Genomic DNA, 13,424 nt, shown 5'->3' on the forward strand with positions numbered 1-13,424 from the left:
ATCCCCCACACAACATGCTCAGAAAAAATTTCCCGCAAAAAAAAACATGCTCAGAAAAATTAAAGGGATATAAGAGCAAGTTGCGTACCTGCACCGGTTTCATGCATGCGTGCATGCTTGCTGCCTATAACACCACGGTGACAGAGATTGCTTGCATGTGTCATCCAGTAATTAATCTAAAAATCTGCCCGAACCTGTTCAAAAGTAGTCCCAACATCAAAATCATGTTGGCCTCTCCTGGATGAACCCTGAGAGTCAAGTGATTGCGAAGCCACGCAGCCGTTCATCTCCAAACATGTTAGTAGTACATGATGGCGCAAGCAGCGAACGACGGCTGCCTCGGCCATGCAGCGGAGCATATTCCTATACTCGTGCATCATCACGTTGAACCATCACAATACATCCACGGATTTCTCTTGGTGACGCTGTCAGCAGGGCTCGGAGACGTGTTACACGACTCCATGTTTGTGAGGGATCGCAAGCTTCGCTTTCGTCAATCGAACGAAAGACAATGTTGGAGGATGCATCATCGATGAAATTAGCTCTTGACCAAGTTGTCGTGGCCGGCGCCAGAGTGCGTACAGGCCGTAGATGAAGTACATCGTGAGGTGTTGTTCTGGAATTGGAAAACAACCTGCTTGTCGGTGGGTCGGCACTGTGAAGAAAATGAATGAGAACTTGGAGAATTCAAATAACTATTTAGATATAGTGCAACATACTTCCTTTCGAAAGCAATTAAATGCAGTAGTTGAAAATATGAAAAACCCATATAATATAATATGATGGAACACATGCACTCCTACAAACTACTATCCCTGTTGTCTATGGATCGCACTAATCTATTTTACTTTATAGTATTAGTATGTACAGTATGATGGAAATATTGTTTGAACTCTAAAAGCTGAGCGCTAGTGGTAGTGGTTTTGTACCTTGCTCGACCAATGCAAACCCGCGATTTTTCCTTCCAACTTAATTTGTGCTTGGCGTTGAAGTTTACCGAGCAATTTTTTAAAAAAGCTGCCCAATGCTTAAGCAAGAGCTGCGATGTAATTAAAGATTTGTCTTACGTGAACCTGTTGGTGCAGCTCCCGGGCAACCTTGCCGACACGCCGAGATTGCTCCGGGCCTGCACGGCGTGCCACGTGCGCAAGCCGACTCGATGCTAGCTTGCACGTACGCCTGATGGATTACTTTGCCCATCTTGCTTTTTGCCCGTGGTAACACGTACTGAGCTGGATCCAACTCCTTGAACAAACCAATCTCTACCGGCTGGACACACACGTATAGCAAGCAGGTCGATTGATCTTTCATGCCAGCTAGAGACGCACACATCGCATGCACATGAGAACACTCGGTGATTCTACAGAATTGCTTGGGACCCACGGCAATTTACCCCAGCCTGAGTAGACGGGATTGGACGACGAGCTTGGGCAGATCTCCAAACACGTTCCTAGAGAGCGAGAGAGTAAATCTCTCGGATGTCCAACATAAGACTGCTGATGGTGTAAGGAAGATCGCATCGAGCTGGCCGGCCACTGCCGGGGATTGCATCCAAACGGGGAGAGGCCATAACTAGAAAAATAGGATGTATTTACATTAGAGAAAATAGGTTTTGGGGGTTAGAGCACATGGATATATAGGAAGGGACTTGAGTTTTTTTTACGTGGGCGAGATAACTTCTTAAGGGTATTGGTGGGTAATTTTTAATCTTTTCAAATCCATTGGTTGTGCTCATCTAATCAGTTTAAATTGATGGCCAGATGTTTCTAATTATTATGGGATTTTCTAGCTAATTCTCTTTTTTCTGGTTACCCCGTAAAGCACTTTTTATATATAAATAGATATGTAAATTATTATCACGTTACAAACAAACAATATACATATATTTAAAACAAATTACGTTAAAAAGTTCATATAATTTCATAAAATACCCATGCAGTAATTTAATAGAAATACACATAATAAAATTATGAATTAAGAATATAGTAATTTATAATTTGAAAAATATTTGCATTTTAATAAAATATTAAAGTAATTTTAGAAACGTTCAAATAATTTTAAAATTTCACATTTTTAATAAACCATTTGTGTAGTATATCAATGTGTTCATGCTTTAACAAACAATTGTGTGGTTTTAAACAATTTATATAGTATATAAGTTTGTGTGTTTTCCAAAAAAAAATACAAACCTAGTGCGCCATTAGACTGCGGATCCTCACAGGAATAATACTTGAATCATATAAACATTTTAATCATTCATAAATATTTTCAATTTTATTAACATGTTTCAAAATAAGACATGAATTATTTTTAAAATGACATGAATTTTTTTGCATTATTTTGAAATTATGTTTGCTATACAGTCATAAAGGGTATTTGTACTTTTGATACATGACAACTCATTGGTTGGAGTGGCATCTATGCCTGGTCTACAAGCTTTGTTCCGATGTTCGGGTCACACATCCGGTGTTGTTTTTGCTGGATTATTAAATTCTCTTTATTTGTTTTGTTTGGCCAAATGTTTATAAAGGTTATGTATCATTAAATATCAGCAAATGTAAAGTTGTCGAGTGGCTAGCTGCATGCACTCGACTGGTACGTCGCTGGTTCGATCCAGCACACCAGTTTTAATTTTTATGTTATATTTATATTGCTAGTTTTTATTTTGTAATTTTTTAGTTTCCCCCGAGGGCCTTATTGTAAGAAAATAATTCTGGGATTTTTCCAAAAAAAAGTCCACACACCCTTGTCACCGACAGCGGGCCCCATGGCATGCTGGTGCGCCTTCTCAGCTTCGTGGACGTATAGAAACGCCATTTGAACTGTATATGCACGTCCATGCCAAGTTATGAAACCAGTTCAATGTATTTTGCAAGTTCAAGCACTAAACTGTACATCCATGGCAAGTTCAAACATCACTGGTGTATTTACCTCTAAAAAAAATGCATTCAATCTAATCACGGAAATAATAGATACTAAACTCGAAGTGGTCCTTGATCAATTCTCTACATGTGTTCTTGTTGTGGACGAGATGGTAGCCAATTAGATCGTTGCCATTCTTGCCGTGTCACCGGGTTCAAGCGTGGTCGCTGCCCACAGACGCTGAGCGCCCGATAGGACACCTTGCACCGACCAAGGCCCACTGTCCCCCTCCCCCCCCCCCCCCCCCCCCCCCCCCCCCCGCGTAGCGTGTACTAGTACTCATGTTGCTAGGACGACCGGTCAATCGTGTAGCTGCGACCTGTGGGTTGTGGCGGGCACGCGGTTGACATAGGCCGAGGCCTCGCATGTATCCCGTCGTCATGCATGTCCGACGGTTCTAGTGTCTGCCCACAGATGGTATTTCTTGGTTTAATCAATGAGGCGGTGCATAGTGCTTCCATCGTCTGAAAATAAAGGGCAGTTGAGTCTGATTCCTTTCATGATCATTATTCAAGCCAGTTTATCCCTCCTAGTTGATGCACGGAGAGCAACAGACGGCGCACGTGATGTGGTGCTCTGGTAGATGGCAAGCTCCATTTGAATTAAGAGTAGGATAAGCAACCGCATGGGCTTGTGTCTGCTTGTCCGTACAATCGCACAAGCATGCAAGATGGAACGGAAGATAAGCATGCCTCGTCAAGTCAAGTAATAACTTACCAAACCCTCGCAAACAAAAGTAATAACTTGACCAGCTTCGCATACATCAAAGCTAGAGCAAAGCAAAGCTTAATCCGAGACTCTATCTCCTAAATCTCACTTGATACGGTTCCAGCAACACAACAAGTCACAGACGGATTTCAACACTAGGTTTCATCCTAGATTCTATCAGCCCACACTCTACCTCCCATCAGCAGTGATTCAAGTGGGCTGCCGGTGCGACTCTATCCTCAATATGTGGAGAAACTGAGTTGGTAATCCATGTTTGGACCCGAGGCAATGTAAACCAAATATTTTTTGTACTAAATTTTTATATTTATTTAAAACTAATTGTACCATATCGCAATTTTCATTAGTATAAGTTTATATTACTTAGCCATTATAGTTAACCCATGACAATATTCTAAATAATAATTGTAGTGTTACGTATTTCTAATATAAATAATTGGAAATTTTGATTCTGTGAAATTTACTATGTATGAAGTAACAAAAATTCTATTTCTTGTTAAAAATCTTTTGAATATTTTTTAACATTGCATAAACTATATAGTGTACACACATATATTTGTTTATCTATGCATGTATATTTTTTATATTATTCAGTATCATGGTTGAGATTTCTAAATCCTACACACTTAATTATGCTAATAGTGGTTTCTAGTGTATATTAAGTACACATTCATAGAAATTTCTAGAGCATGGCAATTGTGATTTGCATTTTGGGTTTAGTAAAATATTACAACATGTGTATACTTTGTACTTGTATTTAAATTAGCACTATGGTTATAATCATCAAATAACATAAAATGTTATTGATTGTACTTTTGCATATGATTCAATTATCTGACATGCTCGTCTAGATTCCCTTGTTTGATTCTACTAAGACATCCATCATAAAGAGAGGCTAATAATGTAATTAAGCTCAATTTCACCACTTGGATTGGTCTGTCCCCACATAGTATATGGTGTGAATTTGCGCTCCGAAAATAACAATAAAAAATAGCTAATTGAAAGTTTGGTCAACATTTATTCCGTTTGGTGTTCAGTTACACCGAACAAATTATACACATGCATAGCTATTTTCTATCGCACCCTGCCTTTTTATGTAGCTGAGTTCTATGCCTCCTTTTTTTAGCTCGGCAGTGTGGTACTAAGTTTGGGTGCATGCTGTTAGAGGGAAAGTCTTTTTAGGGGTAGAACACTGCTTTTTATTCAACTAAAATGGAAAGTGGCAGATACATAAAATAGGGGTATTCATAAGCCACACATGGCGCCCTAGATAAAGTGAAGTAGCAGCTTTAACTAGGTAATGTGCTTCTCCATTATGCTCTCTCTTCTCATGATGCAGATGGGCGACCTCGAACTCTTCAATCTTCATCTTGATATCATGAATAACCACTTGGCTTGTACCTTCATACCCTCCCTAGATATGGTTGATCTTCGCTTGACAGTCAATAGCAATGGGAATTCTTCTTAGATAAAGATCCTTAGCAAGAGATAAAGACCTTCATACCCTCCCTGGAAGAAATTCTCTCAATGCCATAGCTTCCAAGACCAAGTCCTTCACCGCAACAGACGAAGCGCCCGTACAGAGGCCCTACTCTCTCTGCATATTGCCACCAAGGACCCCTGGTCATTGTTCCTGGAGTTGGCAGCATCCACGTTGATCTTCATACATGCTATCTAAGGCTTGATCCAATTCTTCCTTTCCTATCTTGAAGCCGCCGCTGGCATCACAGTGCCACATTTGGTAGGTCGCGCCGACACCATAGCAAGATCCGACAAGTAATTCTGAACAAAACTACTTGACAAGGGGGACTGGAACTAGTTTTCATAAATCTCCAATGATGAGCCCAGCAAATTGCCCATAGGGTCACTATCATCTTAATGAACGCATCCTCCCTCATAGAATCCATCATCTCCATCAGTCATAACCTCGCATCAACATTATTTCTTCCAATCAAGTGTTCCATGAGATGTTCATCAACAAGTGACCAAACGCACTTTGACATATTACAAACAATGAGTACATGTCACCACGTATCTTTAGCTCTATTGCATATTTGAAAGATACTGTAGTCCTCCATATTTCTCTTCTCCCTCACTGCCTCTGTTGGGATTGAGTTGTGAGAAAGACGCCATGCAAAATTTCTGACTTTGCCTGGAACCCTAATTTTTCACAATTTCTTCCACTGATTCTGAACTAAGGACACGTCAGAAACCGAGGGCTTGCCTTCAAGCCATGCTTCCCTTCTCTTTTTAGTGTCAACTAGGAGCTTATAAGCATATATATCTAACAATGAAGATATAGTTTCGATTGTAGTGCCATGCCCAACTATCCTCTAAGTCGTGAGTACTCATGGCAATGTTGAGAATAACCTAGGCATCAAGAGTCTGAAAATATTTATTAACTAATTATCTATTCCATGACTTAGACGGTTCATCAATAGAATCACTCACTCATCCTCTAAGTCGTGAGTACTCATGGCAATGTTGAGAATAACCTAGGCATCAAGAGTCTGAAAATATTTATTAACTAATTATCTATTCCATGACTTAGACGGTTCATCAATAGAATCACTCACTCTACTAGGAGGATCAATAGTCGTTGAGTGGAGAGATCTTAGCATAAAGGGTAGTCAGTTATCCTCCACGCCTTAACTGAGCGCCCATTGCAACCTTGCTTTTCCCCTTTTTGCTACCCCAGAAAATCTTGATATTTGGGCATTGTGAGCACATCCTAGAAGACCCAGGCAACGTTCCTTTGCCCTCCTTGAAACTCTTCTTCTTGGCCGTGCTAAAATATTGCCATTGTAGGCTCAGTCTCCACTGAAAACTACTTCCTCCGTTTCATATTAGTCGTCGAAGAAATGGATGTATCCAGACATATTTCAGTACTAGATACATCCGTTTGAGCGACAATTAATATGGAACGGAGGGAGTACTAGAAAGGGCAAAACCAATTCCTCCTTGACTCTGTTAAAATATTGCTATTATAGGCTCAGACCCCACTGAAAACTAGAAGGGCATAAAACAAAAATGTACCAAAAATTACTCGACTCCGCTGGGGATCGAACCCAGAATCTCTGGTTTCGTAGACCAGCGCCTTATCCATTGGGCCACGGAGTCACTGACGAATGTAATCAAACGTTAGCTTTACACCAGCAGGCACTAGTTACCGAGCCATCACGCGGATTAGTGGGGGCACCTGTGTGATCACTTGCCAACCAGACCTGACATCACAACGAACTACTCTAATAATCAACTAAATGTAGCTGCTCCTGCTGGTACACAGCCGATGCCATGGCCGCGGCAAGACCATGTTGCCCTGGACGCAAGTTCCCAAGCTGAAGGCCATCTCTCCACCCGATCCTTTTCCCCTTTTGTGAACATTCCATCCCACCGGATATTTGGACCAGGCCGACACGGTCGAGCGTAACCGGGACTCTTTGCCCCCCTTTTCTCTCCCGTCCATGATCCTGTCATGATTAGCTTGACTCCCCCAGTAGTTGATCAGCCCCACTTTGCGTTCAGCTCACTTATCTCTAAAATAACGTCATATTCTCCCTGGCTCCACCGGCCAAATTGATTAGCACATCTCTTTCCCTTCCCTACCGATCGAATCTATTCCCCCCCTTGCCGACGGTCGACGAGTGCGCTCTACTGCACTACCTGCTCGGCGAGTGCGCCGAGTTCGTCGTCCCGAGCAGCAGCGATGTGTCCGTCCTTGTGGTTTGTCAAGGACGAAACGGAAATTGACGGCCAATTTGGTCACTATTCACATGGCCAGTCACCACCCGGTTTGTACGCGCGCGTGGTCACAATTCGTTCGTTCGTTCGGATCATCACAGGAAGACAAGGAGCGACGAGACGAGACTCGAGAGGGAGTCATGCACATTTGGACAAGAACAGTCTGCATCTTCTGTACAAGCAGCGATTTTCCGCCGAGACATGGACACCGACGTCGCAACTACCGCCACCGAGGAACAACAGCTACGCGCGAACCGACGACAAGGAAAATCAGAGGAAAACACAAGGAGTCATCTGAGGCTCTCGGCCGGGTCGATCAGCTGGCCGGCGGCCGGCTTGTCGGCGGCGGCGGAGGCGGAGGAGGGCCGGCGGCCTTCGTCGAAGTTCTTGGCGTAGCTGGCGGCGTCGTACTGGAAGGTGATCATGGGCGGCGCCCTGGGGCTGGGGCAGCAGGCGCTCTTCCTCAACAGCCGCCTGAGCAGCCGCCTCCACGCCCGCCGCCCGCCGTCGCGCCCGCCGTCGCGCGACAGGAGGTGGAACCGCCCGGGGCTCCGCTGCAGGGCCGGCAGCCACGCCGGGGTGGCCATGCAGCCGGTGAAGTAGGAGGACTGGCTCGGCGTCGACGGCTCACTGTCCATCTCCATGTATGTCGGGCAGGACAGCTAGCGAGAGACAGAGGCGCTGCTGTGGCTGAGCCGCTGAGGCAGAGCTGGGTGTGAGTCTGAGGTCTCAACTGAATGTGAGTGAGGGGTTTTGATAAGGTTATATATTCATGAAGGTCTCAGAGAGAGTTGGATTAGAAGGGAAGAGACAAAGGGGGATGCCATGACATGTGATGGTTCCAAATTTCTGTCACCACTTAAAAATTCAGAAATTTCAGCTATTTTGTCTTTGGGTTCGGCTGAATAGCACTTCTTTTAACTTGATCCCACTGTCCGCGTTTACTAGTAGTACTCCCTCCGTTCGGATTTAGAGGTCGCGCGTGCTGTACATTATGCATTTTGCAAACATGTCCTGATACTTTCGAATCATTTGAAAAAACGCCCCCGTCTCCTTCCTCAGTTCTCCACCGTCCCTCGCGCGTCGCCGGCTCCGGCCACCATCCCCCGTCTTCCTCCCCCGTTCTCCTCAGCACCCAGAGAGAGTCTCCGCGTGTTGCAGGACCCAGCCGCCTGTGCAGGAGACGACCTGCGTCGTCGCGGAGGAGACGCGCAGAACCTCCACGGAGGCGCCTTGCGCCGCCGCCCAGCTGCGCGCAGTTGCCATGGGTGTGCCCTCGCCTACCTGAGCAGCGGGATTGCTCCTAAAGTTCTTCCTCTTCGTCACCTCCCTCTGAATCGTGCCAAGAAGCAGTAAATTGACGACTAGGTCCTCGATTTGGTCCGCCTTGGCCGCCGTCGCCGCGGACAATTTTGGTCGCCGTCGCGGCGCTGGGTCTTCGTCGCCACTCTGGCCCAGGGTCTTCATCGCCGCGTTGGCCCTGCTCAACCTCTCCTCCAAGCCCAGGGTCTTCCTCTCCGCGCCCGCCCCCGCCTCTGTTGCTGTTGCTGCTGAATTAAAGAGAACTTGATTGTAAACCTGAATATTGAATTAAAGATCATGAATACTGAATACTTGAAAGAGTAGAAGCAAAACTGGATTGCTGAATACTGAATACTGAATTAAAGAGAACTTAATTGCTGCTGGTATTCCTCTCCCTGTTTGATTGTAAAGCAAAACTGGATTAAACAGAACTTGAATACTGAGTGTTGCTGGTAACACAGTTACACTGAATACCCAATGAAGCTCAATACTGAATGCTAGAGTAGTTGCTGCTGGTGGTATTCACATGCACTTCCAGAAATTATTTAGTACAGTTTTATTCAGGCCCATTGCTTGTTCTGCACTAGACAATGATCCAATGTCCTCCTTGTACAATTTGGGCATTATTCAGTACAGAACAGTTTTATTCAGTACAGAACAGTTTTATTCAGTACAGAATTTGGGAGTAGATGCAGAGTATCTAGGAATTGTAAAAGAAACAAAGCTTTTACAGCTGCTCTTTGTTTACTCTCAAGTCTGAACAAAAGACAGCATGGTGTAGGCTCAAGCAAGCAGCCCATCACTACTTACTTGTTCTGCAATAACCAATGAAGAAAATAACCAATGAAGCAATAACCATCAGTCTAGCAAACAATTCTTGTGGAGAGAACTATTTTCAGTTGCCTCTTTGGTTTAGCTGATTTAACTTGACCAGAATGTTCTTTCTTATTGGATCATGAACAGTTACCTGAGCAAGTGCTCCACCGCCGCAATGATGTTTGTGATTGATCTCAACATGAGTCCTCAACAAGATAATGCCTCAGAACCTGCAGATCAACAGGAAGAACACAACAGTCAACAACGATACAACAATGAAGAACCAGTCAATAATGAAGCAACAGGTACTACCTCCAAAAGTTTTGCATTTTCATTTTCATTTCCATGATCTACTCCTATTATTTGCAATAGCTACATGACTTATCTTTTGCTCCTTATTTGACAGGGGAAGAAGCAAGTGGTGTGGAGGAACCAATTCATGAAGAAGCAAGTGGTGTAGAGGAAGCAATTCATGAGGAAGCAAGTGCTGTACAGAAACCAATTCATGGGGAACTCACAAATGAGGAGAGATATGGTATTTATTTTGCACTCATGGTGATCAAGACCCAAAATGGACAAGTTCTGAAAAAAGACAAGGAGGTCATTGCTAGCCTACTCGATACAACCGTAAGAACTGTTGAGAGAATATGGGAAAGAGCTCTTAAACAGATTGAAAAAGGGGAGAAAGTTGATGTCTCAAATCAAAAGCCAGGTAGAGTTGGCCGCAAGCGGAAAGATTTGGATCTGTCGAGGATGGTGACAATCCCATTGAACAGAAGGAGAACATTGCGAGGTCTGTCAAAGGCATTGGGTGTAAGCTGCATGACCTTACACTCAAGGTTCGAGTGGGGTCATTTGAGGCGTCACAGTAATAAGTTGAGGCCCCACTTAAACCTATCCAACATTGTAAAGAGATTGAAATGATGCTTGGCTATGTGTGAAGATTATTGGTCTGCGGCACGGGAATTAGACAACATAGCCTACATGGATGAAAAGTGGTTCAACATGACTGGGGAGGTGAACAACTACTATTTGCTTCCCGAAGAACCCGACCCCTTGCGCACCTTGCATCATAAGGATAGCATCGCCAAGGTGATGTTTCTCGCAGCCGTGGCTAAACCAAGATACGACAAAGGTGGTGAGGTCACTTTTGATGGAAAGCTCGGCATTTGGGCTTTTGTCACAGAGTCTCCTGCTCAAAGAACCAGTGAAAACAGAGATAAAGGGACGCTCGAGCTCAAATCATTGAAAGTCACACGAGATGTAATGAGGTATTACATGTGTGAGAAACTTATTCCTGCGATCCAAGAGCGCTAGCCGGACGAAGATGAAGGACGGACAATCTATATCCAACAAGATAATGCCACGCCACATATTCTTCCCGATGACCCGGTTTTCCGACAAGTCATAGAACAGACTGATTTGGATATTAAGTTGCTTCAACAGCCTCCAAACAGTCCCGACATGAACATTCTTGATCTCTGCATATTCAAGTCTCTCCAGTCCCACACCGATAGCAGAGCACCTCAAAGCATCAGGGAACTGATAGAAGGTGTGGAGGAGGAATATCGAAACTACCCGGTTGATAAGCTAGCTAGAAGCTTCGTGACGCTGCAGTCATGCATCCGAGAAGTAATGAGAAACAAGGGAGCGATAAACTACTCGATCCCTCACATGAACAAGGAACGCCGGCAGTCAGAAGGACGACTTCCTATAGCTCTATCTATCGATCGTGAGCTAGTTGGACAGACCAAAGCCTTTATAGAAGAGGCAGAAGCAATCTTAGCAGCAGAAAAAGAGCAGAAGCAGCAGGAAAAGAGCAGCAAGAAAAGAGCCGCAGCAGCCTTGAAGAAGCAGAAACACCCTTCGAATACCAGCAGCCTCCAAGCAGCAGGAAAAGAGAACCAGGAGCCTTCAAGCAGCAATAAAAGAGCACCAGCAGCCTCCAAGCAGCAGGAAAAGAGCAGCTCTTCTTTACTTGGGGTCAGCTAGTGCTCTGGTTGGTGCCAGGAATGACCAGTTGGTGCTAGGAATGACATTTGTAGCCAGGTGATTTTGGCAGAAGATTCAGATAAGTGGAACAGTGGCAGCTTCCAATCATAATCTTGTAATTTACCAAACATATCCAAATTAACTGAAATTAATGCCAAGGAGGAGCTTTTTATGGTGAAATTTTTTAGCACTGGAGACACAGACTTCATTCATTTTTTCTGAATTTAAAAGTGTGTTTGTTGTACAGACTGAATTTGTTCATTCATGCACATTATAAACTACTCCCAGGAGTTTTTCTTTTGTCCCTGTGCTTTGTTGTTTGATATTGCTCGTCCCATATCCTCTGTAAGACCATGCATGCTTGTTCTATTTTCTCAGTTAGCTTCGGGTATAACAAACAGTGTCAATGTTATAGTTGAAACTGAATCAAACAAATCTAACTGGGGTGTTATAATTGGGTGTCTAATATATGTACTCCAATAATTGGGGTGTCACTAATATAATTGGGGTGTTATAACTGGAGTATCTAGTCTGAACCCTGCAACACTGATTAGACTGTTCCCTCATAAAAGTCGAAAGCATCCTAAAAGGGCCACCTTTGTTTGCCGTTCAGAGATCTGAGAGGGCAATTTTTTTTTTGAAAATCAAACTTTCTCCTGACTCCTGAGTTCTGAAGCCTTTTTACTCCTAAGGGTAATGTGCAGGTAATCTCCCTATGCTACATCTAGCTAAAAACTGAATTTATTTATCTACCGGATGTTTAATTTTTCTAGGCTGCTCCACGAGTTCAAACATGATGCTTGGACAGACTCACTCAGTTCTAGGCTGCTCCACGAGCAATAGAGGGAGAAATTAGTCTACTCTACGAGTATCTCTGATGATGCCACAAGAAGAATTCAGAGTATCTTCGATCAAAATTCAGAGTATCTCTTATGGTGCCACAAGATAAAAATTCAAAGTTCTAATAAAAATTCAGAATTCAGAGTATACCTTGACAGAGCAGGGGTATACACTACTGCTTGCGGCGGTGGAAGAGGCCGAGCCACTTGAGCCGCACGTCGACGTCCTGCTTGGTGAGCTTGTCGGCGTCGATCTGCTCCATGGGCAGCTTGGTGAGCTTGTCAGGCACCCAGTACCCGCCCTCCCGTTGCAGCGCTGCACCACCCGCGGCTCCAGCCGCTCCGCCGGGACGGCCGAGGCCGACGGCGAGGCGGCCGCCGCCGACGGGGCGGAAACGGCCGCGCACTGGAAGGGGCGGGCGTGGTTGGGCCGGTGCTGGGACGACGACATCGCCGCGTGGGCTGAGGGCGGGAGGAAGCTCTGCAGGGAGGCCGAGTACGCCATGGCCGCTGCTTGTGGGAAGGTTGCTGCCGGCGTCATGTTGTTAGTGGTCTGGATCTGGCGCCTTCGGCCTCGCATCGACGGAATCCGTCGCCGGCTTGAACTCAAAGGTCCAAGCTTTTTGGAAGTTCGCCGCGGGAAGGAGGAGAGGAGCGCGGCGAGGCCACCGAAGGTGGGGGGGGGGGGGGAGAGCGCGGAATCCGTGGTGGGGGGGAGGGGGGAGAGCGCGGCGGCGAGCCGGAGAAGAGCACAGAGCGGACCGCGGCGGCCAGCCGGAGAAGAAAGTGAGGGCGAGGACCGCGGGTTCGGTCGGAAATAGATGGAGGGGGTTTTCGCAAAAAAGCCATCGCGACATCTAAATCCGAACGGAGGGAGTAGGTGTTTACAACAATTTCACCATGGGCTATGTGCCGCAAAAAATTACACCATTGGAAACTTCTTTTAAATGTGAATCCAATGTTTTCAAATTCATTTGACATAAACTTTGTATTGTTAGACCAATCCTTGCCGAAATTTAAATTTTGAAAATAGTGCACACGTACTAACTCATGAGTATTTGTTTTGAACTTAAAGGTGGCCACTTG

General features: G+C 44.9%; 1 protein-coding gene and 1 non-coding gene across 6 annotated transcripts; both read right to left on the reverse strand.

The window, feature by feature from the left end:
• Positions 1-6,695: 6,695 nt before the first annotated feature.
• Positions 6,696-6,768, reverse strand: TRNAR-ACG (transfer RNA arginine (anticodon ACG)). Its single transcript has one exon. It is a non-coding gene; the product is annotated as a tRNA-Arg (tRNA).
• Positions 6,769-7,503: 735 nt separating this feature from the next.
• Positions 7,504-13,077, reverse strand: LOC123182639 (uncharacterized). 5 transcript variants are annotated; one of them, XM_044595283.1, is made up of 3 exons: positions 12,490-13,077; positions 9,659-9,737; positions 7,504-8,936 (listed from the first exon to the last, which is right to left on the reverse strand). In XM_044595283.1, the coding sequence occupies exon 3, from the start codon at positions 8,031-8,033 to the stop codon at positions 7,680-7,682; it is 354 nt and encodes a 117-aa protein (XP_044451218.1). In that variant the 5' UTR covers positions 8,034-8,936; positions 9,659-9,737; positions 12,490-13,077; the 3' UTR covers positions 7,504-7,679. The 5 variants fall into 5 exon arrangements, with proteins under 5 accessions (XP_044451218.1, XP_044451215.1, XP_044451216.1 ...); XM_044595280.1 differs by having other exon boundaries at positions 8,211-8,939; positions 12,490-13,068; XM_044595281.1 differs by having other exon boundaries at positions 8,211-8,967; positions 12,490-13,068.
• Positions 13,078-13,424: the final 347 nt, after the last annotated feature.

Source organism: Triticum aestivum, chromosome 1D (genome assembly GCF_018294505.1).
Source record: "Triticum aestivum cultivar Chinese Spring chromosome 1D, IWGSC CS RefSeq v2.1, whole genome shotgun sequence".
Classification (NCBI taxonomy): Eukaryota; Viridiplantae; Streptophyta; class Magnoliopsida; order Poales; family Poaceae; genus Triticum; species Triticum aestivum.

What these genes read in the sequence shown, in the direction of transcription:
- LOC123182639 (XM_044595280.1), bottom strand. Translation starts at nt 12,918, where the DNA reads ATGCGAGGCCGAAGGCGCCAGATCCAGACCACTAACAACATGACGCCG. An exon ending in TATACCCCTGCTCTGTCAAG is followed by an intron (nt 9,738 to 12,489) that starts GTATACTCTGAA and finishes GTTGATCTGCAG; the next exon opens with GTTCTGAGGCATTATCTTGT.